Here is a 27991-nt window from a genome sequence, read left to right on the forward strand (position 1 = left end):
CCCCGCACTTCATCCAGGAATTCCTTCGGAACTTCCTCCAGAAATTCCTCTTGTAGATCCTCCACGAATATCTCCGCAAGATCCACCAGGATTGCCTCTGGCATTTATCCAGGAATTCCTCCAGAAGTTCCTCCAGGAATTAAGCCGAAAGTTCCTACTGGCATTCGTTTGGAAGTTCCTCCAGGAATGCGTTCGGAAGTTCCTCCAAGAACTCCTCCGGAAGCTCCCCCAGGAGTTCCTCCAGGAATTTCCTTAAAAAACGCTGCAGGAATTCCACCGAAAGTTCCTATATGAATGCTTCAGGATGTTTGCTCAGGAAATCCCCTAGTAGTTTTGTAACTTCTTAAATAATTACTGATTACAATTCAAGACAAAATTTTCAAAATGACTTATCTGCTTTTGAAAACAAAGATTCAAACGACGATTTGACGAAAAGGACAGCTCTCCCACGCAAACCAACACCATCAATAGGTAGCGGAAACCTTCACCTACCTATTGGCGGTGTTGGTTTGCGTGGGATAGCTATCAGATTCGTCAAATCGTCGTTTGAATCTTTGTTTACAAAAGCAGATAAGTCGTTTTGAAAATTTTGTCTTGAATTTATCCTGAAATACACTCTGGAGTTGCTTAAAAATCTCCTTCAAGAACACATGATAAATTATTTCGCATACTCTACATAAATTACAACGAGAGATCTTAAGATATTTCTTCTGAGTTCCTTCCGAAATTCATATGGAATTCCACTACACCCACATCCCGGGAATTCTTCCGGAAAGTTGTCCAGGAACTCTTGAAGAACTTCTTAGGGAAATTAAATGACGAAATCTAGATCTAGAAAATCTTCCGCGCTTTCCTCTGGTAATTCTTCCAGAATTTCATACCTCAAAATTCCTCTAAGTATTCTCCCGGAAAGTCGTTCACAAATAGATTATCCTGGAAATTAATTCTCCGGAAGTTTGTTTAAGAATTCTTCCGATTTTTTTTCCAAGAACTCCTTCAAAATTCTTCCAAGAATCTCCCCGGAAATTCACAATGAAGCTTCTGAAGAATTCGCCCAAAAAATTCTGCATGAATCTGCATGAATTTCCTGGAAAACTCTTCCGACATATCATAAGGAAATTACTTCGGAAATTCTCCTGTTTTTTCTTCAGAGACTTCTTTAGAAATTCTCCAAGAAGTCTCTCAAAAATACCTACAAGAATATCCGTAAAACATCTTTCAAGGACTCCTCCATTCATTTATTCAGTGAACATCTCTTGACAGATAACACTGAATCAACAATTTACACGGTTCGTGGCCGCAGCTCTCCATCCTCGAATGCGCCCCATACTCGCCAAGTCGTTTTGCACCTGGTCTGCCCACCTCGCTCCACGCCGTCTCGTACCTGCCGGATCAGAAGCGAACACCATCTTTGCAGAGTTAATGTCCGGCATTCTTGCAACATGTCCTGCCCATCGTACCCTTCCGGCTTTAGCTACCTACCTAGCGAGCTCGTGGTTCATTCTCCGCCGCTACACACCGTCTTCCTGCACACCACCAAAGATGGTCCCAAGCTCCCGTCTCTTTAATACTCCAAGTGCTTGCAAGTCCTCCTTGAGCATTGCCCATGTTTCATGTCCGTAGAGGACAACCGGTCTTATAAGCGTCTTGTACATGACACATTTGGTGCGGTGGCGAATCTTTTTCGACCGCAGTTTCTTCTGGAGCCCGTAGTAGGCCCGACTTCCACAGATGATGCGCCTTCGTATTTCACGATTAACATTGTTATCAGCCGTTAGCAAGGATCCGAGGTAGACGAATTCCTCGACCACCTCAAAGGTATCTCCGTCTACCGTAACACTGCTTCCCAGGCGGGCCCTGTCGCGCTCGGTTCCGCCCACAAGCATGTACTTTGTCTTTAAGCATTCACCACCAGTCCAACTTTTGTTGCTTCACGTTTCAGGCGGGTGTACAGTTCTGCCACCTTTAAAAATGTTCGGCCGACAATGTCCATGTCATCCGCGAAACAAATAAATTGACTGGATCTGTTGAAAATCGTACCCCGGCTGTTACACACGGCTCTCCGCATGACACCTTCTAGCGCAATGTTGAACAACAAGCACTAAAGTCAACGAACTGGAGTGTTAGCCCGAAATCTTCACACAGTTTTGCACACCATCCACCGTTGCTTTGATCAGTCTGGTAAGCTTCCCAGGGAAGCTGTTCTCGTCCATAATTTTCCATAGCTCTACGCGGTCTATACTATCGTATGCCGCCTTGAAATCAACGAACAGATGGTGCGTTGGGACCTGGTATTCACGGCATTTTGAAGGATTTGCCGTACAGTAAAGATCTGGTCCGTTGTCGAGCGGCCGTCAACGAAGCCGGCTTGATAACTTCCCACGAACTCGTTCACAAATGGTGACAGACGACGGAAGATGATCTGGGATATCACTTTGTAGGCGGCATTAAGGATGGTGATCGCTCGAAAGTTCTCACACTCCAGTTTGTCGCCTTTCTTGTAGATGGGGCATATAACCCCTTCCTTCCACTCCTCCGGTAGCTGTTCGTTTTCCCAGATTCTGACTATCAGTTTGTGCAGGCAAGTGGCCAGCTTTTCCGGGCCCATCTTGATGAGCTCAGCTCCGATACCATCCTTACCAGCTGCTTTATTGGTCTTTAGCTGTTGAATGGCATCCTTAACTTCCCTCAAGGTGGGGGTTAGTTGGCTTCCATCGTCCGCTGAACTGACGTAGTCATCTCCTCCGCTGCCTTGACTTTCATTGCCTGTACTCTCAGCGCCATTCAGATGTTCCTCATAGTGCTGCTTCCACCTTTCGATCACCACACGTTCGTCCGTCAAGATGCTCCCATCCTTATCCCGGCACATTTCGGCTCGCGGCACGAAGCCTTTGCGGGATGCGTTGAGCTTCTGATAGAACTTGCGTGTATCTTGAGAACGGCACAGCTGTTCCATCTCCTCGCACTCCGCTTCTTCCAGGCGGCGTTTCTTCTCCTGAAAAAGGCGGGTCTGCTGTCTCCGCTTCCGTCTATAACGTTCCACATTCTGCCGGGTACCTTGCTGCAGCGCGACCGCCCGCGCTGCGTCCTTCTCCTCCAGAATCTGTCTGCACTCTTCGTCGAACCAATCGTTCCGTCGACTTCGACCCATATACCCGACGTTGTTCTCCGCTGCGTCGTTAATGGCTGCTTTGACTGTATTCCAGCAGTCCTCAAGAGGGGCCCCATCGAGCTCACCCTCTTCCGGCAACGCTGCCTCGAGATGCTGCGCGTATGCAGTGGCGACATCAGTTTGCTTCAGTCGCTCTAGGTCGTACCGCGGCGGTCGTCGGTACCGAACATTGTTGATGACGGAAAGTTTTGGGCGCAGTTTAACCATCACCAGATAGTGGTCCGAGTCGATGTTAGCGCCACGATATGTCCTGACGTCGATAATGTCGGAGAAGTGCCGTCCATCAATCTGAACGTGGTCGATTTGTGATTCTGTCTGCAGTGGCGATCTCCAGGTGTACCGATACGGGAGGCTGTGTTGGAAGTAGGTGCTGCGAATGGCCATATTCTTGGAGGCGGCGAAATCAATTAGTCGTAGGCCGTTTTCGTTCGTCAGCCGGTGAGCGCTGAACTTTCCAATAGTCGGTCTAAACTCCTCCTCTTGGCCAACCTGAGCGTTCAAATCTCCTATGATGATTTTGACGTCGTGGCTTGGGCAGCTGTCGTACTCACGTTCCAGCTGCGCGTAGAATGCGTCCTTATCATCATCAGTGCTTCCGGAGTGTGGGCTATGGACGTTGATTATGCTGAAGTTGAAGAACCGGCCTTTGATCCTCAACCTGCACATTCTCTCGTTGATCGGCCACCACCCGATCACGCGCCTTTGCATGTCGCCCATCACTATGAAAGCTGTTCCCAGCTCGTGTGTGCTGCCGCAGCTCTGGTAGATGGTATGATTACCTCTAAACGTTCGCACCATTGATCCCTTCCAACAAACCTCCTGCAGCGCTACGATGCCGAATCCACGGTCCTTGAGCACATCGGCGAGTATGCGTGTGCTCCCGATGAAGTTGAGAGATTTACAGTTCCACGAACCGAGTTTCCAATCGCTAGTCCCTTTTCGTCGCAGTGGTCTTCGCCGATGGTTCCGGTCCGTACTCTCTTGTTGATTTTTCGTTGCTTATGATTTTTTAAAGGCTGGCTTGCAGGGCCTGACACCAAACCCCTTAAATTTCCGGAGGACCATTCCTCCTTATTTCCGGTGGACCATGGTGCACAGTTTCACTTTAGAGTCCCTCGCTGGCACTCGGACGATGATCAGCCGCCCAAACATGGGGAACAGACGCTGTTGTGAGCCAATCCTGACATGGAGAACAGACGCTCAATAAGATTTGCACCTCCGAGAGGAGCAAACCCCCTTCCCTGTCAGCATACGACCATAGTTCCCACTGGGGTTGGTTACCCGATCTTCCCTAAGGTTGCTCGTATCCCGGCCAGCACCGCGGGGAGGTAGAGATAGGAGTTGCTGGGTAAGAGGCTAAGGACCGCGAGATGGGGTCTATTTTATTCCTTCAGGTACGCGAAGTACCAATGGTACGCTTTACCCAGCATTTGCCGTGCCATTGCCATATTGATGTAATAATAATTTCAAATTCATTGCCCCAAAACTATATTATTTTGCGGGCGCGTAGTGCTCAATCTCATTTTTGCACTAACTTTCACCATGAAATCGAGCGCGCACCTCATTTCCATGAAAGTACATTGAAAAAATAAACTTGAAAAAGTATTATTTTGTAGTCATCCTCATCATGATTTTCATCTTTTAGTTTGTTATTATTTGTTTGCAAGATTTTGTTTCTCTTTTTTCAAAGCAACATTTTTGACAGCTGCCGCAGCCAAATTCCCTTTTTTGCGGGCGGCTTGAAACGGATTTTATATACTCTTATAAGAGGTTTATAGTGGTAATCTAGAGAGGGCCATTTGGACATATCTTACTCTTATAGTGGTCATCAGAAGGTAATCCTGTAGTAATGGGTTTTATTGTCAGTTCTTGTAATTCGATTTTGAAAACCATTCCTAGAGCGGAATAAAACTTGAAATGTTACTTGGGTAAAGACCGTAGGTCATGTCAACCTTCCTTTTCTGATTACCGAGCCTACTGATTTCATAAAAACTTATTCCTTGGCTGATCGTCCTAGTGACGTCATCAGTCGTAAATTTATTTGAATTGCCTCATTTTTAAAATGTGAGAGACCCTTGATAAAATCTGTAAGAGAATATCTACACACTACCAGTGATGTACAAAGGAATGGGTGAGGCAACTCCCGAACATCCCTTTTGAAACATCTACGGGAAATGTTCTAGCTGTTCCTTCGGAAATAATTTTGGAACTTCTCCAAAAACTCTCTAAGAATTTCTTCAGAAATCTGGTCACGGATTCCTTCGGAAATTTCTCTAGGCTTTGCAAATTTGCTAAGGAATTTCTGCAAAACATAATTTAGGATTTCTTTCGGAATTTTTTTTAGCAATTCCCCGTATTTTTTTTTTAAATTACTTTGAAAATGAGCATGAGCATGAGCATTATGACCGCACAATTTGTAGTTGCTACTCCGTGATTGACTAGAGCTTGCGAAATTGTACAGAGAACACAATAAATGGGGCTTGGAATTAGCTACCCATTCTCAATGTACACGTTTCGGGAACTCAAATATTTAAAGTTAATAACGGCGCCGGCCACGTTCTTACGGTCATATAGGAAGGGAAGGATTGTTAGTTCAACTACTACTAGAGACCGAGAACACCTCTGCATCTCCACGATTGTCTTAGGATGTGGTATTGTGTTAGTTTCATAGGATATTTTATCTGGATTCACTTTGGTAAGTGATGCGATCTTCTTCTTCTTCTTATTGGCATTACATTCCCACACTGAGACAGAGCCGCCTCGCAGCTTAGTGTTCATTAAGCACTTCCACAGTTATTAACTGCGAGGTTTCTAGGCCAAGTTTACCATTTTTGCATTCGTATATCATGAGGCTAACACGATGATACTTTTATGCCCAGAGAGGTCGAGACAATTTCCAATCCGAAAATTGCCTAGACCAGCACCGGGAATTGAACCCAGCCACCCTCAGCATGGTCTTGCTTTGTAGCCGCGCGCCTTACCGCGATCTATGGGATGGGAAATAACCCTAACACGTTGTCTCGCGACGAGTAAAAAGTTAAAACATGCACGCCCGGTGGCAAATGAAAACTGAGGAGAATCGCGTTTTGGACGATCGAACAACATGCAGCACTCTGTACTTACTTGCTCGATGGCTACTGCATTGGAAATCAATGAGCTCCGTGTATTCTTCTTGGGTATTTAACAAAAGGCGTTAGACTTTTTATTTTTATTTATTCAATTATTCTTACTAGCAAAAAAGATTATCATACACGTGTTTATGTGTTATTGCAACATTGAGATTAGTGACGTTGCAGCCATTAGTGACGTAGGCAAAATGGCCATCAATTAGAACTGCGTCACCTTAGGTCACCGAATTTCCGCAGAAATTCAAATGGGATCCTAGTTTCCTCCAGAAATTCCTTCAGGAACTCCACCAAGCTCTTTTTTGGCATATTTAACCAAATTTCTGGGAAAATATTTAATTTGATTGGTAATAGCACCCCAGTCTTACTCAGCCAGTACTTATTTTTAGTTTAGTTGATCATCTATTGAGATTTTTACATACCAGAATGCGAGGTGCGGAGTGAACTGTCTATTTTGAATGCCAATAGTGGGTTCGTTCGTGTATGTCCTTCCAGGATTCAGGGGTCAAAGTAGGTTAACGAAGTAGCATTGAAAATTCTTTAAAGAAACTAGACATGCAACCGCTCAAACATTGCCCAATTATAGATGTTACTCAAAAAATAAAATGGATTTTTTTCCTTTAATTTAGATATATTAAGAAGTAAAACGACTGGAATGTCTTTCAAAGTCTTGAATTGGAAATAACTTTTAAAATGTTAAATAACTCATTTGTTAGTCCTATGATACCTAAATCTAATTCTCAACACTGCTCAGGGGCTTCGAAATGTGAAGCAGGATTTATTGATAAAATTTGATTAATCAAAATCAGAGAATAATAAAATAGTTTTAGTTTAAATAACATTTTGAAATCAGGTACTGATTAGTGTCGCCGGCAATTGACTATTGAATGTGCTGTTTGATGATCGGCAAACGTAGAATATTGCAATTTTAATCCACTGAAGTCCATTTTTATGCGGGCGCTTCAAAACCGCATGAATCCCTTAATTCGCCGTAAAACTGATTTTTTTCAGTCATTGTTTTTTCATCCCGCCGGTTCACGCCTCCGCCACCGCTGAGGCAAAAGTGACCATCACACCGCCGCTTCCGATGATATGAACGGCGCACATGTCTAAAATCAACAAGCAACTCTTTCAAATTTTCACGGGGAATATTTCTGATTTTGAATAGAATATTTCTGAACTTCACAGGATTTTTTTCTTAACTTTCACAGGAAGTGCCTTTTTTTTAATATCAATTAAGAACTATCACACATATTTCAATTGGGAATTCTTTCAGGACTCAAACAAATTTCATAGAAATTACTTATCGAGAAAGACTTTTGCCTAGCAGAAAAAGTCGCTTTATCGAAATAATGCTGGTTTTAAAACTCAATTGAAAATGAAAGTCATGGAAGACAAATATTTAGCATTAGTTTCCAAAAACTAGATGTGGCTGTCTATGAGCGCATTTTGCATAAAGGGGGGTAAGAAAATGTTGGAGTTCTGAAACAAAGTAGTAACTCAAATAATATGGGAGCCAAAAATCTAAATATAACCTAATTGGAACCCATCAAAGAACTCGCAACCTAGGCTTTCAAAACTGCAAGCACCCATCTTCATTTAATGCAACAATCATAAACCAACCTAATAAACCGTTTCTCGTTTCGTCCTCTACCCCGAACAGCCACAACAGACAACATGAACGGCGTTGGCAACATTGTCCTGCTCGCCACGGAACAAATGGACATGAGCAGTGCCGAGCATGACTTCATTAACAACAACGTGGTCATCACTACGAGCAGCGCTGTCGGCGTTGGAGCTGGCGGTCACCTTAGTCACAGCAGCAGCAATCACCACCCCGCCCATCAGCAGCCGCTTCATCATCATTCGCAGCAGCAGCAGCATATCCGCACTGGAACCGTGCTGACGGCTACGAACGGAGCGGGCGGGACCAGCCAGGTCGTCATCAACACCGACGAGGAACTGACCCCACTCACTTGGCTGCACGATAAGAATCTGCTGAAAGGTTAGTTCAGATGCTGATGAGTGAACACTTGAACAGATTTATTTTCAGCTGGGTCAAAATGGCGGCGGTGACGATCGCGGCATGCTTTGCGATAGATTTTAATGCGCTGTGATAGAAGCGAGGCGGGTGCGGGAAGACGGCCAAATAGTTTTCACTTTCACGCACGACGGTAATTGGAATGTTACGGTGCGGTGTTGGTGCAACTTGGTGGGTGGACCACTTTCTGGCGCATTCCGCCCACCGTCGGCATCATCATCGCACTTGTCTTTTGATGGGATACATGCCGGTGGCATCGCGATGCAAGCAACATCGTTGTGGCAATGCGAAAATAGTTTTGCGTGCACAATTTGTTTTCCTTTCCTTAGCAACACAGACGGCGGCGGCAGGCTGTTGGGAAAAGGCGTTGTCGTCTGCTTTTATGCACCGAAATAGACAAAGGTTGTTGGCCCGAATGGACCCGATTCTTTCGTCTTCTTCTTGGCGCGCTGCCGTCGGTATTGTTGGGATGCGCCCAACGGCAGTCAATGACTCGGCGGAAAAATTCATCGTTCGTCAAGGATCCGAATGCGGGAGGGGCGGGGGCAGAGCATGATTGGATGCAAACGCGAACGCATCGCAACGTTTGTCGTGTATTATTGATCTATTAGCGAATTGGATGGCGGGGTTTGTTACCGTTACTGTAGTCGTTGCGAATTATTTACGATCGTTGTCGCCGTCGGTCGGTCAGTGTAGCAAATCGCAGCGAACAAAAGAGAAAACTTTAGTGGCATGATGATGCACATCGTCATTTGATACTGCGTTCTAAATAGGCTTCCGTTGATTTGCTTCATCTTACAGGCATAAATCTAAATAAGGTTCCAGTGTCATCCCCGGATAGCCCACGGCAAGCGGGTGGCCATCTCTCACCAACCAGTGACTTCGTGGAGGATTCCAGCGTTTCGGAGGATAACACATCCTCCGCTAATTCATCGTCAGATCAGGTTGGTTCTAATTATATCCAACAAAATAGCTTTGCCTAACCTTTTATTTCTCGTAAACAGAGCATCGGTGTATTCTGCACGGAGACGATTCCGTCGAATGCTCGGCACGTGACGGTTGGCAGTGGAGGATCAACTCATCACACGTTCCAGCTTAGCAACGGTGTCGGTGGCCATAAAACGATCACCACCATCAACGGAAGCACCATTGTCGAGTATCCCGTGATTTCATCGGACGACAAGGAACTCAAGTCTCCGTCATCGACAGTGTCCTGTGCTTCTTCGGCTTCGTCCACTTCTTCGTTGTACAATTCAGCACCTTCACCAAATCCAATATCCGGGTCGGCACACAATGGTTCGACCAGTGGTGCCAGCACGCCACATCAGCACTTCCACAAAAAGTACCTGCGAGAGGAGCACGTGAAGCAGTTGAAACAGGTCAGCAGCTCTTACGCGACGCCAGTGAAGCAATTATCCAGGTGAGTTCTACTGAGAACCTTTTCTCGAATTCTCCAATTAACTTCGATTAACTTAAGATGCAGTGCCGTCAAATACGAGGAAGGTGAAATCATCGAAGAACGTCCTTATCCACCGGCAGCGCCGATGAAGAATGGTTACCCGTCGATGGCCACTTCTCCGAACGTGAGTAGTGACGAATATGGAAGTACCTATGGTAGTGGAGGTGGCAGCATGAGGCCTCCATCGCCTCCACCCTCACCGCAGCATCACCTGATACAGGGACAATCGATGAATGGGGGAATGCTTGGGCATCCGCCTTCTTCTCCGCAACCACAGTCGCAACAGCAATCAAAGCTGTCGCCACCGAAGTCTAAGCATCCAACCAACGTGCCATACGACCCGCTAGTTCACATCCAGAGCAAACCGCCATTTAGCTTCAGGTATGTTTTCATTTTCTTCCGAAGCCATAACGACAAGTTTTGTATCGTGTTTTCACATCATTTAACAGTTCGCTGATATTTATGGCAATCGAGAATGCTCAGCAGAAAGCCTTACCTGTGAAGGAGATCTACGCATGGATTGTGCAGCATTTCCCGTACTTCAAGACTGCACCGACCGGGTGGAAGAACAGCGTACGACATAATTTGTCACTGAACAAGTGCTTCCAGAAGGTGGAAAAGGCAGCGGTAAGTGTTGAAACAGCTTTTATGGGACAGTGAAAAACTAACGAGTGCTATTCTTATCCACAGAATCTCGGAAAGGGCTCGCTCTGGATGGTTGAACCACAGTATCGGCCAAACCTGATCCAGGCCCTATCGCGATCCCCTTTCCATTCCGGGTCCGGAATAGATAAAACCACATACAAAGCCATGCAGCAACAGGCTCAGCAGCAAGCGCAACAACAGCAACGCTCAACTGATAGCCCAACCAGTAGTGTTGGCAGCAACTATTCCAAGGTAGTTTGCCTAGCGTTCGATATCCAAAATATGCCAACTCATCCATCATTCTTCTTTTCGTAGGACAACTTTCCGTACCTCGCTAGTCGTTTGGCACCGGGTGAAGCACAAAGCGGCGTTCACCTGTCGCATCATCTGAACGGGCAGCAGCAGCATCCATCGGATCTGGATGGCGACGACTTCAGCCGGTCGTCCACACCGGTCGACTACGATGGCGATCTTCCACATCAGCACCTGCATCACAATCACCAATCGGCGCCGGGTGGGGTGGCGTATCACATGTCGTACCACCATCTACCGTCGGCAGCGGGCGCGTTGGGGCCACCTTCCGGCAATTCTGGTGGTACCAATGGATTGTCCAATGGGTACATTCCCAGTGGAAGCATGATTCTGCCCAATGGGCAGACCGTACCGGCCGCGGAGATTATCGGACGAGACTGGAGTGCGGACACGATTGATGACGTGAACGCCGCTACCGCCATGTTGGCGCTGAAGCATGGACCAAAAATTTTCACCGAAGGATTCCAGAACGGGTAAGTTGAGATTTGTCTGATTTGAGATTGTAAAGCATTCATGGGATAGGTGCTCCGCTTTGGTAGTGAGTAAGCAGAGGAAATGGCACCATTCCTAGTGGAGGAGCGAACTGTAACAAAATGTGAATGGAATTGAATGTTTAACGAGCACTACAGCAAACATTCAAACGAGCTTCCTGCTCCATGGGAATCTTTTATTTATAAATGCAGAGTCAGCAACAAACGATGAACATGGTCGAATGCAACATTCCTAAGCATGGCTTACACTCGAATAAAAGTTTAAATTGCGGTCAAAAGAATGTCGATGCACTTAGCTGAATCTGGTTAGACCTCATCTAGGTTCTTTTTTCAGATGTAAAGGTCGATAGTATGTCAAGGAACAATAGCAGCAAATCAACACTTCTCAATAGACGCCGCTTTCACGACCTCGTTTGAGAGGTGGATGCAACTTACCTGCGAAATGATACGCTTTGGGTATCAAAAGCTCTGGATCCTGAGTGGGATTTCCGCTTTGGCAAAACTATTTTACGTCAGATATCGACCCATCGTCCTACCCCATGCTCAAATAGGGAAGGACGGTTTGACCGAAAGCCATTGAGTCGAAGGCCACTACATGAAGTTTGGCGGAATATGTGACCTAAAAGCCATTTGGTTTATGTTGTTGTTGTTGTTGTTGTTGTTGGTGACGGGATTTGAATCCTTTGGATCATTCATCCCCGAAAAGTCATTTGGTCAAAATAGACATACGATAGAAAATGTCGTTTGGTCCACCTATGGCTGAAAAAGTCGTTTGACCGAAAAGGGCATTTACTCCAGAACAGGACGGAAATCGAGTTTGTTTTTATCAGACGTTCGGCATTGCAGGCACGAATATATCGCAGAAAGGATTCTAGTGTGGTAAAAATGTTCACTTCTCATTCTAACTAACTCAATGTGAAAAGTGTGAAGAGATGACAAGTGACAAAAATGACAATTGACAATTGAGCTTGAGCAGTATGTCCGTACAATTTACTACGTGATTAAGAAAAACTTTCCAAGTATTATATAAAGAACTAATTGAATTGAACTTGGGGCTAGCTATCCATTCTCGATGTACACATTTCGGGAGCTCATATACTCTCAGTCATCAACGGCTCTGCCCACGTCATATCTGAAGCGAAGGGTTGTTAGTCCGATTCTCGTTGCTAGTAGAGGCCGAAAGCACATCTTCGTCTCATAATTTCCATGGGATAGGATATTGTGATAGCTATTAAAGGCTTAGATAGAGCATAGAGTCGTGATCTGGACGAATTTTCCAGACTCGACCGTAAGTCGCAACAGTACTCAGCCAACTGAAAACTAGTTCACTTTAACACGATCATTCATTAATATGTACATCAAGATAAATACACTACTACGTGCTCCAATCTGCCAAGTTTATGGAAGAGAAGAAGGCGGGGTTTAAAAATTCATTTTAAAACGAAAACAAACCCGCTGGCTCTCCCGTACTAAAATCCAAGATGGCTGAATAGTGAATTTGGCAGATTTGAACAGTGGATTATTCATCTTGGTTTGCACGGTGGATTTCATCCAATTGTCGCGAATTCTAAAAAAGTTCGCTACACGATCATTAGAATTATTCTACCAAAGAGTATATTCTTATTAAAAATTAGGATTTCCAAAAATTAGGAAATTTCCAAAACCACATATTAGTAAAGAGAATCAAATTTGCTTTATTCCTAATAACTTGTAACCTAGATCTAATACACTACATTCTTCCCCACCTCTACTCTCAAGGCTTGTAATGAATAAAGAATGATTATAGCTATAAATCCTTGATATTTGAAGGAATAATCTTGTTATCAATTGTTACTTTGCCATGCTTGAACTATAAAATTGAAATTAAAAAATTAAGCGAACGACTCATGAAACGAGAAAAGGCGATAAGATTCTAAAGCAATTCACTTACATTTGACCTGCCGGGACTCTCTTGGTCCTGGACCGCTCACGCAGTTCCGCTTGTGTTGTGAACGAGAAGCGTGCTTTTTTCGAAGGTGTTGTACTTTATACAACGGCGCGAGTCCCCGAAGGTTAATATAGAAAACATACTCAAATTCATCCGAAATCTAACCTAAATCCAATCTACATCCAATCCAAATACAAATTTAAACTGTATTTCAACCAAATCCCTATTGAATTCAGTCCAAATCCAATCCAAATTCAATCAAAATTAAAATCAAATCCAATCTAGAAATAATCCAGTTCGAATGCAAATCTAATCCAAGTCCAATCCATTTTCAGTTCAAATCCAAACCAAATTGAATAAAAATCCAATCTAAATCTAATCTAAATCAAATCCAATTCAAATCCAATCCAACCTCCAATCCAACCCAGTATCCAATCCAAATCCAATACAAATTTAAATTCAACTAAATCCAATCCAAATTGAAAACATATCCAAGTTCAATTCAGACACAATCCAAACCAAATTCAAATATAGTCTGAATCCAATCCAAATTTGAACAAAATCCAATCCATTTTCAGATCAAATTCATCCAAAATTAAAAAAAAAAATCAAATAGTCATGGCGGCCAAATTTTCAAAAATATCAAAGTTGCAATTTTTTTCTGGAGGTATATTTCTCTTAGGCGACTATTTGTCTCTTATGTTTCGTTGCGGCTTAAAATATGCGATGCGATATGATTCAATCGACTAACTCTTTAAGATTTTGTTCAACTTCGAAAACATTGGACAATCCCGTTTGTGCATCGCAAGTACAGACGCCAAATACAAGCAACTAACGTGCTCTTTCCTAATCTTTAGTTTCTCAGTTTGATCAAGTTTCCATAGTGAGCGCACACGACGGTGTGGCATCGGAACCGGTTCGACGATGGTTGCTGTAGCGAATTTCTCGGTGAATCAAAGCGTGACGGTCGCCATCGGCAGCAGCAGTGGAACTTGAAAAAGTTTCGCATCGGTGGCTTCCATAAAGTCTCATTTTCATTAAGATTCGTACTGTTCAGTGGTTGCTGCTAGTGATTGGAAAAGCGAATGATTGCCATTTCTATAAAATGGTGGTTTATTTTCGATAATTCGCCTTTTCGATAGCTAATAGCAACAAAGCTAAAACTTAAACTAACGCCATTCATGCTAATCATTGTTTGGAGCGTCTCCTCTCCCACGAGCTTTTCTGGTTCTGCTACCGATGGGATCGTTTCCAAGCACTTTGATTTGCACTGTGTTGAAAATTCGTCTCAGCCTTCGTCTCTAACCTTCGTTTGTGTACAATGGTGGTCCTGAAAAGAACCGATTTGTTTTCATCAATGCGCTTTTCCAATCACTAATAACAAAGTCATTGGAAAAGCGCATTGATGAAAACAAGTCAGTTCTTTTCAGCATCACCATTTTACACAAAGGAAGGTTGACGAATTTTCATCAAGGTGCAAATCAAAGTGCTTGAAAACGATGCCGTCGGTAGCAGAATCAGAAGAGCTCGTGGGGTGAGACGCTGCAAACAATTATTAGCATGATTGGCGTTAGTTTAAATTGTTGCTATAAGTGATTGAAAAGCGAATTATTAAAAATAAATTGGTTCTTTTCAGAAGCACCATTTTATATAAATGGCAGAAAGATTCTGTCAGTATAGCAGAATCAAAATCTCTCGTCGGGGGAGACGCTCCTAAAACTTATTCGCATAGATGGCGTCAGTAGCAGTCAAGTGACAATTTCCCACAAAATTCTGACTTTGGTTTTGCTGCTGTTAGTGCTTGGAAACCGCATTATCAGAAATAAATTGATCCTTTCTTGAGTCACCATTATATATAAAATTGAACAAAGTTTCTCTACATCAAAAAACACAAACGCAGAGAATTCATGGCGTCTAATGGGAAACACATACCGTAGACCCCCGGTAATATGACCGTTTTTAATCTGAACACTTCTAATTTGAACTCAGTTCGTTTGAACATCGTTCAAATTGAAAATGGTTCAAACGTCATTTAGCACGTGGAATCGAGAAAAGAAAATAGAGCATCGCGAAACGGAATGTAGAATCAAAACAAACCGGCAAAGAGAGCAGCCAGAAACCAGTTTTTCTGATGCAAATAGAGTTCCACCAGAACCAAAAGTTCAAATTAAAAATGAATTCCGTTAATTTGAATGAGGTATCAAATTATCGGGGTTCCACGATATTTTCTTCCTCTCTAATAATAATTTAAATTAAATATTTTACACTTTACTTAATCTGTTGTCCAAATGGCGGTCAAGCCTGGGGTACAACCTTTTACGTTTTTACTTTGATCGCACAAATTAGAACAAATCCGACAGGATCGGGCGAACTATCTGCTTGCTGCAAAAACTACAAACAAATGTGCACTAAATATAATACAAAACACGATCAAACGCGTACTAACTATTTTTTGTCTACGGAAAGTAGAACAAACCTTACCTGATCGCACAATCTATACTGTCTCGTTGCTCCATAAATGATTGCACAAATTAGCACAAGACCAACCAGGTCGCGCAAACTACGATCAAACGCGCACTAAATATTTTTTATTCGGATCGCACAAATTAGAACAAACCCGACAATTTTGCCATCGCACACGGCGGACGTGTTCTTGTTGCTACTCTTGCTAACGTTCGTTATACCAACCACAATGGGCAGTGCGCGGGAATCTACACTAGTGATTGATTTTAGTGTGCTTCCAATGCGTCTCGATGTTAGAAAGGTCAAATTGTTTTTGGATGATCAGCTGAAGATTGAGTATGCGGATGTCAAAAGCATCCAACTGCACAACACCCGCAATTGTGCACTGATTGGAATGGTGGACAAAGAAACCGCTTTGCGCTATCAGTTGGAGTACAATTACAAGCGATCAATTTTGTGCAAAGAAAAGGAAAAAATGCTCATGTACGGAGAAGTTATTTCTATCCGGAATGAAACATGGAAGCACAACTTTCCGGGAATTTCTAATGGTGCCCTTGTTCTGCGAATGAACTTGCTTCGGCACATTCCATCTTTTATAACAATTGGAGAATGTACGACTATGGTAACCTATTGTAATCAGCCTAAAATATGCCGCCGGTGTAACGAAGCAGCGCACCCGAATAGAACGTGTCAAGAACCGATCAGCAAAACTGCAACAGTGACGTCCCCATCTTCCACACACGATGTGCCGTTCAGTCAGGCAGACTTCCCTCCGATAAACAACACTGAAAAACCATCATCGCCTCCTAATACATCAACAGTAGAAGAACGACCACAAAAGGATGACGAGTGGACTGATATCGAAGACAACGCATCTAATTCATCGTCCGAATACAATGTAGTAACAAACAAACGTCGGCGATCAAAGTGGTACAAAGAGATGGATGCAAAAAAGGCTCGTAAGGACCAGTGTTTCTTCAACGCGGGCCAGATGAAAATAGTTGAAAAAGTTAAAAACATTTTGGGGAATAAAAATGGGAAAGGCGGTACTAGTAAGTAGTATAAATTAATATAAGCTCTGTGAAGCTGGATGCGGCGAGTGAGCCTTAAATAAACGGAATAGATAAAAAACAAACCCGACAGATCGCACGAACTATCTGCTTGATACGCCAAACACGAACAAACTCGCACTAAATATTTTTATTTCGATCGCACAAATTCGAACAAAGTCGACTGGATCGCGCGAACTATCCACTTGATGCGCAAAACCCGATTAAACGAACACTAACTAATTTTCACTTGTCTACGAAAAAACATACTTGCTGCATAAAACAAGGTCAATTTTGATATCGATCGCGTAAAGTGGAACAAACCCAGCCGAATCAAGGTAACAATCAGCTTGCTGCTCAAAATACGATTAGAGAGACCGTTACGAATCGTTAGCGGAGGCGTTTGTTGGTTGTCGTGGATATATTTTCAAATTTTCGTTTTTTTTTTCAGAGACGAGCCAGCCTAGGGCTTAAAGTGTCCTTAATAAAGACACAAAAAATCGTTTTTTCAAAAAAAAGTCTGGTAATTTTTTTCTCTGAAATAAATAAATAAATTATGAATATCTTTTGGTAGTTTGCTCAACAAAATCTCGGGAATTCCTCCAAAAAAAAAAATCCTGGAAAAGTTCAGAAAAATTGTTTTGAAAATTTCTCGGGAGTTTGTTCGAAATATTCTTGGAAAATTTTTCGCAGTTTCATCGGAAAATTCTTCGGAACGTTTTAGGAAAATTATCAGGACTGTCTTTGAAACATTCTCAAAAATTGCCTCTAGATTTTTTTTCGGTAGGGGAAATGACGACTTTGGTAGGTTTTGTTCTATTATTGTCAGGGGGGTTTTTGTTGTCAAAATTTTATGAAATTTGGCCACAAAATTCTTTGATATGCAAAGAATGTTTAGGCCATATTTGAGCATAATTAGTTATAGATACCCACCCCCCCCCCGCCCCTGACAATAATAGAACAAAACCTGCCAAAGCCGTCATTTCCCCTATTTCTTCAGAATTTCTTTTTAATCAAATGTTTGAAATTTCCAAGCGTCTTTTTTTAGAAATTCCTCTGGAATTTTTTTAGATTTTTCTCGGAAAATTCGCAGGAACTTCCTCATGAAATTTATTGGATTTTTTTTTTCTAAGGTTCTCGGGAAATTTTTAGGTATTCCCAAGTGAAATTCGAATAATTCTGCAGAATGTCCTTGGAAATTTCTTGAATTTTGTGTAAAAACTATAAGGAATTTTTACGGATTTTTTTCTTCGGATTTTTCTTCCACAAACTTCTTTGTTGTTTTTTGAGAATTTCCGTGGAAAATACTAGAGAATTTCCTTTAGAAGTTTTTTAGAATTTATTTAGGGAATTATTTGAAACCCTTTCGAAAATTTATTTGGTATTTCCTCGGAAAATTGTTTGTAATCTCCTTGGGACATGTTGCGAACAGCACAGAAGTCACCGATCGTTCAGCGCGGCAATAAATACAAATTATATTGCATCATGCTATAAAGCTATATTTAATACATATTAATAAATACGACATCGAATGCAATAAATAATTAGGTACTCACATCTTCAGTGTTTTAACTATTTCAGCAACAGAAAATGTGATTCTGTCGCATCCGTGCTGTTGCATCGTTATTTTCAACTGATTAAAATAACACCTAAAATTGATACACATATACAAAAAAACAACACACAGGGTAGCCAGGGGTTAACCATTATATTCTTACGTAACAGGACATATTTCAGGAATTCCGTGAAAAATTGTTAGAAATTTTTTATAGCTTTCGTGGGAATGCTTCGGAATTTTGTGGAAAATTCATTGGCATTTCCTAGGGAAATTTGGAAAATTCGTCGGAATGTCCTCGGAAAATTCTTCGGAAAATTTTTGGGAATTTTTTCACGAAATTAATTCTTTTGAATTTCCTCGGGAAATTCTTTGGAACTTTTCTTCGGAACTTCTACGAAAATTCTTTGGCATTTTCTCGAAGAATTAGCTGGAAATGAAAAATGAGCAGGGTTCATACTTTTCGTTTTTGTGAGACGAAAAAAAAGCGATTTTTGTGCAAAAAATGAATCTTTGTTCTAAGGAAATTCTGTTTTTCGTTTCATCATTCTTACGCCTCACTCATTTTTCGCGAAAATTTTCTGTTTGCATTTATAAAAAATTCATGACCGCAACGGGATTCGAACCCAGAACACTAACAAAAATGGCACCGGCGGGTTGAGCTCACTCTAGCCACACCACAACTTCTTCTTCAGGGTGTCGACTCAAATTTAAGAATCAAATTCCCTGACTTTCCCTGACTTTCCAGACCATTCCTCTAAGAATTCCAGGTATGAGAAATGTTTTTTTCAATTCCTAAAAGCGTTTGAAAATCTCTTCATGTGTGAATGCTTGAAATACATATGAGTTCCTGAGCATTAAGCGGTAAGTTGTTGGGTGGTGAATAAATCAAAATAAATTCTATTAAATCCACTCTACCCGTGCTTTGCTGCTGGATCTTGATCGAAACAATGTGTAGATAGAGCGGGACGCGGGTCTGTTAGTGTTGGATTGTAGCATTGGAATCCTTTCCCATTTAAAACCATAAACCATATCGTGGTCAGTTGGGCGGAGTGGAACAGTAAAAGCAAGGTCGGAACTGTAATGCGATGTTGTTTGGCGTTTTGTTGAGGGGATTAACTTTATCAATTTGCTCTATAATATGTTTGCTTAAAAAAATTGAAATATTCCATTACTTCATTTTTATCATGACAGATATCCGCATTTCGGCTTGAAACGAATGGTCGGATGTAAATGAAATATTGCGTATGCGTACTTGTCTTTTAGATATCTCAACCAGATCGTTTTCCAATTACTATTTTTTTGTAAGAATGGTCCAAATGATGTCGAGTATTTGATAAAAAAAAGTTATGTGCTAACTGCGCATTGAAAGCAACAACTGACTAACTGACTTACTCTTAATTACTGAGTTGCAGTTGTTAAGCACGAGTTATTGCGCTGGAAAATTCTGAAATTTTCAGGAAGTTTCTACCAAAAGGGAATCGTGTGTCTCATGACTAAAATTGGCTACTGGAAGCCTAAAAACTTCTAGAAACAGAACATTAAAGATTTTTAGAGTATCGTAGGTAGTTCTGGTCGTTCACAAAGTTTCAAGTCAATGCGCAGATTTTCATAATGCACATTTTCTAAAATTGGCTCCAATTAATGTTATGCTGGTGCCTTCATCCACCATTGGGAATTCTCACGGACTCCCTGGAGACACGACTAATGAACTCTTTCCAAACACTCGTGGAAGTTTATAGATATCCTTTTAATGCCGTTAAAAATTTTACGGGTTAGGTATTTTCATGAACACCGTGAAACCTCCACTGGATCTCAAGTATAGAATTCTTATTCACACTCTGTGGAGTTTTTGGACTTCTAAAAGAAGTTACAGACCAATACCTACAAGCTCACATAAATCTATGCAGCACTTACAGTAAGCACAGCAAAATATTCTAACCACTTAAATACTTTCAATATTTTGATCTGAATACACTCAGGTCGAAAAGCAATGGTCCCATCCAAAATATGCATAGAATATTAGGTCGTGTTTATGAAGTAGTGGCATAGCTAGTCTTAAATGCTAAGGGGACCTACACCTATTCCATTTATTTTATTGATTTTTTTGTTGTTTTTCAAAAATGGTCTTGGAGTTTTAGTATTGCTTTATTTATAGAAAGACAGACAACTGCAACAAGCAATTAAACTTAATAAGCAACATCTAATAGAGTTTTTTTAAGAACTCGTGGAAAAATGTTTAAAGATTCCTTGGCATATTTTAATATGAATCCCTTCACGTAGATATTCAATTCAAATTAAAGTAAACACCATACAATCTATCAAGTTTTTGGAGCGGAGCTTTTGAAAAAAATCTACTGAACATCCATCGAGGAGCTTCAGGGTAAAAACTATCTAGACAGCTTGCTTAAATCCTTTGAGATTTTTTTTATGTTTCAGTGAGAATTCTGAATTAATTTCTGGGGAAAATTCTCAAAGATCAACCAGAATAATTCCTGATAAAGTTGTTTAATAAACATCAAAAGCTGTGAATGTGAAACTGAAACATTATTATTGACAGCAACTTTATCTTCCTATTGCGTCCGAGCATGATTATGGAGTATCGAGTAACGTTTAATTGAGAACATCGCCACCTACGTTCATGAGGTAGACCATATGTTGCTTTTATCCGCTATCATTCTCTCTACATGACCATTAATTTTACCACCGAATGACGTGGCGATCGACTAATTACTTTATAAGCCCATATCATCAAATGGAAGTTCACGAAATGTTTTTGAAACGTTACCTACAAAATCTTGTTTGAAGATGATGCCGATGCTGTGGAGTGCCGTCACAGTTGCACAAAGATACTATTCGGCGTTTTCTTTTAACAAGCTTCCAAATATCTAGTTGTTGGTTGTAGTTTGAACATGTTTGGTGATTGTTTGTTGAACGATTCTGAATTATGCCCTATTTCAGCCATTTGATTCAGTTTTGACTGCTTTCACTAGATATATTTGGGCGTTACATTTTCTTCAAAAGGTAATGTGATATATTAGATTTTTCATTAGAGTTAGTTACTAGTCAGCAATTTGAATTTATCAAGATGGATCGCATTTAATGAATTTTTCCTGTACCATAAGTACAACAACATAATTTGAAAAGGAATTGCTCTCGCGATTGATAATTAAGTATTTGAACAAACTTCCAGAACTTCTTTTGAGAACACAAACGAAATTTTCAGCCGTATGACTTGTTTGGCCATAAAGCCTGTTCGGCTTCACGGGCTTAGCATCTTATTCGGCAAACTAGTTTTTGGCAAAATAATTATTTCCGACAAATAAAATTCAGCTTTCAGGCAAACGACCCTTACCCATTCAAATATTATATCCATACGAAGCCGCAAACCAATGATCGTTTTTCTTTTGCTTCCAGAACTCCTCCGGTCATTACCACATCTCCGAGCGAAGACCACACATACTCCGCAGGAGGAAGCGTTCCACCACCAGGCCTGAGCGAACGCTCTAGTCAGAATAACAGCGATAATAACAGCAACGGAACGTCCTCAGATGCGGCCTATGAGAGCAGTGAGGAAAGGTAAGCATTGAGGTATTCAAAAATTACTTCGTCTGCAAACGGCCAAAGTTTATCATAAACGACTTAAGAAACTATGCAAAGGGTATTAAGTAATCGTTCGATATCTAATAAGTAGTTTAAACTATTCAATTGCATTTTATAATTGAAACAATAGCATTTAGAACTACAGTAATGTAACGAAATGCTTTGAATTTCTCGTTCATCTATTGTGTTCCAGAATTTTTTGAGACTATAAAAAAGGTACTCTAAGGGTCTGTCTCATTTGGAGAATTAAACTTAAAAGTGACAGTTCGAAAATTAGCAAATAACCCGGTAATAAGAATGGCTGGTGATGTCCAGCAATTCCAATAAGACATCGATGCAAAATGATTCGATATCTGTCAAAAGTAATCTTGCTCTGCGAGCAGGGTTATTTGATAATTATTGAAATGTCACTTTTAAGTTTAATTTCAGTTTAATTCTCCAAATGAGACAGACCTAAGGATACTTTATTTCTTGCGCTTAGTTTCATAGGGGCGTAACTGTATTGATCGATTTCTCTTCGTCGATGTTTTCTTTTTATTATTGTACTGAATTGCGCTAGTTTGTCGATGATTTAATGGTTTGATGTGATAAAGGATGATTGTATCTTGCACCAGAATCAATAATCACGGTAGTAGCTTTTGAAACAATTGAGTTATTAACCAAATATAAAATCGATTAAAAGAAATTGATCAATACAGTTACGCCACTATGAAACTAAGCGCGAGATTTAATGTTTTCTTCACGTTTGCCTAACAAATTACGAGTTCCAAAACACTTATCAGTTAAGACATGATTCATCAACGAGCGTTCCTTCCATCAACAGCCATAATCTGGTGATAGAGGACCAAGAGGAGCAGCGCCGCCAAGCGGGAGTGGACGCCCTGTTGAACCTCGCCGGAATCACCAACTACGCCCCCATGTCCGGACCTACTGGCAGCACCGGTTTGAAGCGGCCTGCTGACCCCACCAGCTACGACGACCCACCACCACACAGCGGTCCTCGTTCACCCTATCATCAGTCGTCGTTCTATCACCAGCAGCAGCTGGAGACCACACCACCGTCCGGATACAGCAGCGTCGCGGTCCAACAGCATCAGCAGCCACCCCCGTTCCGCAACTACTACATGCCGGACGATCTGAGCGTGCAGTACTCGCCGTCACCTTCGCCGGCGAAGAAGAGCAAACCCTCAACCGGTTCATCGGCCTTGGCGAACTCGTCGGCTTCCTCCACTTCGGTGCGGATGCTCAAAAAGTTCAAGAAGAAGGCATCCTGGGTGCGGTAATATCGTGCCGAAACCGACGGACGGCAACGGCAGCCATAGCTGTCGATCCTCTAGTTTATTTCTATTCGGTACATTCGTGGATACCGTTTCTATGTTGGTTAAGTGCTAAAATCAAAGTTATAGATAATTATGCTTTATATTTATAGTCAATTATTTTTCTGCATAAGTGTTTTTTTAAGCCAGATAGACTGTGTAAAAAGTGAAATTTTTATATGAATGATTGTGTGCGAATAGTGAAAAGTGCTACTTCTTACACTTTTTGTGGAAGGATCGTGAAGCATTTTGTAGGCATCAGTGTGGCAGTGACAAAAACTCTGAATTAGCTAACGTACTTTGACAGAATATTCATAAAGCTTGACAATTTAGTTGCTTTATTGAACCTTTTGCGTTTTGACAAAGATCTTTGTCAAGGATGCAGTTTCATAGAACAGGCTTTCTTATATTAAAACTGAAACTGAAAATAATATAATTATGCGTACTAGAGATATCAGTAAGTTTTACGTTACGGTGACTATGCAATTGATATCGGAGCGAAATATATCGTGGCTATTTTCCCATTTTTGAAATAGTGGAATTTTGCGAACTACTTACCACGTCGAGCTGAAACTAAAAACACCTCATGCATATTACTTCACTAAGTTCGAGAGCTGAAAAAACTGCAGACTATGAAAGGAAGATCGTTGTCTAGATAGCCGCTTTATGGCTCAGTTGTGTACTCACCAAAGCTGCATATCACCCTCAGAGATCCAATTTGTCACTGTCCAGTGTGCCTCTGAAACAGTCGCTGAATAGTTCGATTTTAGAGCGTCGTCTCGTCATAAACGGGCGCGCAAAACCCCATGTTGCATTTGAATGTTTATTTTTTTCTGTTGAAAAAGTTATTATTTATTTAGATGGGTCAGCAGTAGCAGCGGCAGTACTAAAACAAAGAAAAGTCTAAACATTTAGAAACCAGACAGAAGTGGCAGCCGAAAGGGCTCGTGTCCCCTCCGCGGTTGTCTCTTAGTAGTTGAGTTAATTAGACATTACTCGGATGGAGAAGAAAAGGATTGAACTTAGTCACTCGCGCCTTTGATTTTTATCTAGAATTTAGGAGCATACTTTTTCTATACACTATAAAAAATAACAAGTGAGAGAGGCAGTGCGCGAGAGAATGACAGCGAAGGAGAAAGTGAGGTTAGATAAGAATCATACATTTACAAACACTTACCCACACAGTTAAACGCAAGCATACAAACACAAATAGCAATGTAAACAAATCCAAGCGAAGCAGAGAGCTACCATTTGTCATCTATGATGTGACAATAATGTCAAACTGACGGGTAGCGCTGCAAACACCAATCAAAGACGGTCACGCTTTTAAAGCAGTGCATAACAGCCTCAGTGTTTTGTTTTGTTTTATTTTTTTCATCGCTACCACGTGTCAAGCTTTGACTTTTTGTTTTGCCTTTAGAAACGGTGCCAATGCAGTCGAGAATCGTGTAATAAGTTGGATTACAGTTTCCTGACAAAGTAGCAGAGCAGGAACGCCCTCGTTGAGTTATAAATCATATTAGCGAGTAAGGTTCGTTGCAGTTGTAGCGTTAACTCTGATGATTGATGATTTCAAATTGTGGTTAAGTTTGTGCGAGGTGAACACGTTGTTATAGCAGTACTAAAGTGACGATTATGCCGCCGCTTCGAGCGGGGCTCTTATTGGAAGGTTATAAATATGAAAATGTATCATTTATTGAGTTGACATTTTAAGTTGTTTTATTTTTCTTCGTGTCAGAAAGCCTTATCTTGTTATCGTTGCCTACACTGTTTTGTTTTCTTCTATTGTTAAAGTTTTGCGAGTTTTGATCTCACGCGCTGAACAATCACCATTTATCATCGTAGTATACATGCGAACGAATCAGTACTGGAAAGTTCTTCTGAGCAAGTTACACTTATCTAGATAAGTAGCACATTCATCGATCCATCATCGCCTCTTAATGACCTGTTGCCTATCTTTAGGGGTATATTTTACCAAAGCGTATTTAGATGTTGATATCATTAGGCCTAGTGTGGAGTGCCATCGTTCTTGATGACACGGACATGTTTTGCTTGATAAGATCACTGCAAAGGACGGCATCGAGGATGCTTTGAAATACAAGTGAGATGTGCCAAAATCGAAATAAATAAGCACTTACACATGCATTACAACTAGCCTTTGTTTCTAGCGACTCTTTGTTGAACAGAACGCTATCTGTTCGTGAAGTTCTGTGTAACTCACGCTGTTTCATCTACATTGAATCTATTGTTATATAGTCTTCCAGATGTATATTTACAAACACACATACACTCAAACCGTACACACACCATGCGTAGGATAATGTTAGTGTAATCAAGCCTTTAGAGGGCACTCGCTAGGTTATAAAAACTATAAAAGCCTGTTGGAAAATGCTACCTAAACGTAGAACACTAACCAAATGTTAACAACATATATTATAGGATACACACTCACAGATTCCATTTAGAGCGTAGTGAACAATTACACATTCACAAATCTGGGTAAACAATAATTCTAAACGAAGCAAAACAAAAATCCATTAGATACTGGTGAGAACGTATTGTACCAAACTATTAACCCTTTTACGCTTTATTGTTACACACACACCGTCGTCACACATCCATACATACTTAACGTCTAGCGGTAACCTGTTAGTATTAGTGTCGGATATGCGCGCATCGCTGATTGACGCAAAAGGAACCATCACAACCCGTAGAGCAAAGCAAAAACCTTTACAATAGGAGGTATTAACGCATGAAATAATGTCTTAACAAATCCAAAACATAGACTGCACCAGACGTTTTAAGAATCGCAAAACAAGCAATATACTTACCAAATAGTAGAAAACACAAATGACGCACCCGCGACTGGCGAAGCTGTCTTACACGCGGTAATATTCTCTACAATCAAATCATACTTAGAAAACCAATTGAATCACACTGAGTTTCTGACCTACATCTGATGAATGATTCCGCAACAGGTTTACAAAAACATGCGCAATATCTGCAGTAGGTATGATACTGTGTTGAAAGTCCGGAATGAAAGCAGTTACCTTTTATTGACACCAGCGATTGGGAATATAGAAATCATCAATAGACGAGTCGCTCCTTCAGAGATGATAATAAATATAAAGGTTGGTAGTTGGTGCTTTGTCTAAGACAATCCGAAAGATCCTTTGAAGAATGTTAACATGGCATTTGAAAGAGCAACTCATATTTTTTATTATGTTAAAATATTGGAGATATAATATTTATTGTCTCATGTTTTGCCTAAGTCATATTTTTTCAAATAGGGTGGGTGTACCAATTTTCGCCATACATAAGAACAACTATTTTTTTTAAATAAGTAAAAGGCATGTGGGTGGACATCAAGCGAAGTTTTACTTCCTGCTCCTTATAACAGCTGTGAAAACTACAATATATATTCTTATAATCCTCATAATTGATTAATCCATAATAGGAACGCATGCACCAGTTATGGAACTATTCCTAATTTTGGTTCCTTATTTGGCAAATCCCATTGTTTTTTTTATGGGATTGGCCAAATAGGGACCACTAGTGCGACAACTGGTGTAAAGGACGTCAAAAATTAGGCAAAATCAATTTTTTCAATTATGATTTGCTTGTTTTGGAGGAGATCAAAGGTGTTATCGTATCATATGAGTATGCTTCATCAATATGAACTTGGTTTGCGATGATTTGATTGACCATTTGACATATAAAGCACTAGTGCGACAACTGGTGCTATAGCCACAACTGGTACATCTAGCCTAAATTGATATAACTCGGCAACGAAAAAAGATGTTTTAAATAGTTAGAGTTTTGAAAAAATATGGGTTTTTTGGGAAATTTGACCTTCAATAAGGCTAAGAATCGACCGAGCCAATAAAATGAGTCCCGGGAAAAGTCAATTGATAAATTATCAGTTATTTAAATTGTTGTAATAACATAAAGTTGATAAACCAATGTACCATGCGTCTCCATCCGTTCCTGTATTGCCGGTATTTTCGGCTGATGTAGATGTGGTCGATTTGATTTTCTGTAAAGCCGTCACGGAAGACCCACGTGACCTTCGGAACTGGTCGATGAGGGAAAAGCGATCCCCCGATCACCATATTATTAATACCACAGAATTCTGCGAACAGCTCTCCGTTTTCGCTCATTTCTCCGAGACCATGGCGTCCCATAACGCGCTCATGGTTCGAGTTGTGGAATCCGATTTTCGCATTGAAGTCACCCATACAGATCTTAATATCATCCTTTGGATTTATATATACGACAGCATTGAATTGGCCGTAGAAGCTCTCTTTGTCTCGGCAGCATCATCGGTTGGCGCAGAACACTGGATTATAGTAAGGTTTCGGACTCGTGTTCTAAATCTGGCAACGATTATCCTTTCACTTATAGGTTCCCACTTCATAGCGCAGTAGGAAGTAGTTAGTAGGAAGCCAACTCCGCGATTCCGGGGAGCGTGTTCACCTCGTTAACCAGAGTATAGCAGAACTTGTCCCGACGGCGTTCTGTGTTCTCCAAAGTCGGCCAACGGACTTCACTCAGTCCCAGGATCTCAAGCTTCATGCGGCGTGCCTTATTGGCAAGTTGTACCAATTTACCCTGCTGGGCTAGGTTTAAATTGTTCCATGTTCCTATTCGTGTCCGTTTCGCGCTAAGAGTCGTTGCCGTAAAATCAGTCCGTATTCTTTCATTATCGGATTCTCGAACAAAATGATGTTTCAGGAACAGTAGGTTGTTGGCCCGAGGTTCCCTATCCACCGGGATGGGGCTGCCATCTTAGGTATAGCTTCCGGTGAATTGCATTTAATACTCAGTCACTGG

General features: G+C 41.3%; 1 protein-coding gene across 9 annotated transcripts in view; it reads left to right on the plus strand.

Moving 5' to 3' along the window:
- Window positions 1-24863, plus strand: part of LOC134223492 (uncharacterized) — a 167073-nt gene extending 142210 nt beyond the window's left edge. For 8 of the 9 annotated variants that reach the window (XM_062702652.1, XM_062702656.1, XM_062702659.1 and 5 more), the window contains 9 exons: window positions 7961-8302; window positions 9140-9282; window positions 9343-9758; window positions 9816-10178; window positions 10247-10424; window positions 10488-10694; window positions 10758-11227; window positions 21657-21818; window positions 22666-24863. In XM_062702652.1, the coding sequence (XP_062558636.1) occupies window positions 7961-8302; window positions 9140-9282; window positions 9343-9758; window positions 9816-10178; window positions 10247-10424; window positions 10488-10694; window positions 10758-11227; window positions 21657-21818; window positions 22666-23125 (2741 nt within the window). In that variant the 3' untranslated portion in view covers window positions 23126-24863. The remainder of the gene's footprint in view (window positions 1-7960; window positions 8303-9139; window positions 9283-9342; window positions 9759-9815; window positions 10179-10246; window positions 10425-10487; window positions 10695-10757; window positions 11228-21656; window positions 21819-22665) is intronic. The other variant, XM_062702660.1, reaches the window with a different exon arrangement.
- Window positions 24864-27991: the final 3128 nt, after the last annotated feature.

This window comes from Armigeres subalbatus, chromosome 3, assembly GCF_024139115.2.
Source record: "Armigeres subalbatus isolate Guangzhou_Male chromosome 3, GZ_Asu_2, whole genome shotgun sequence".
In the NCBI taxonomy this organism is placed as follows: domain Eukaryota; kingdom Metazoa; phylum Arthropoda; class Insecta; order Diptera; family Culicidae; genus Armigeres; species Armigeres subalbatus.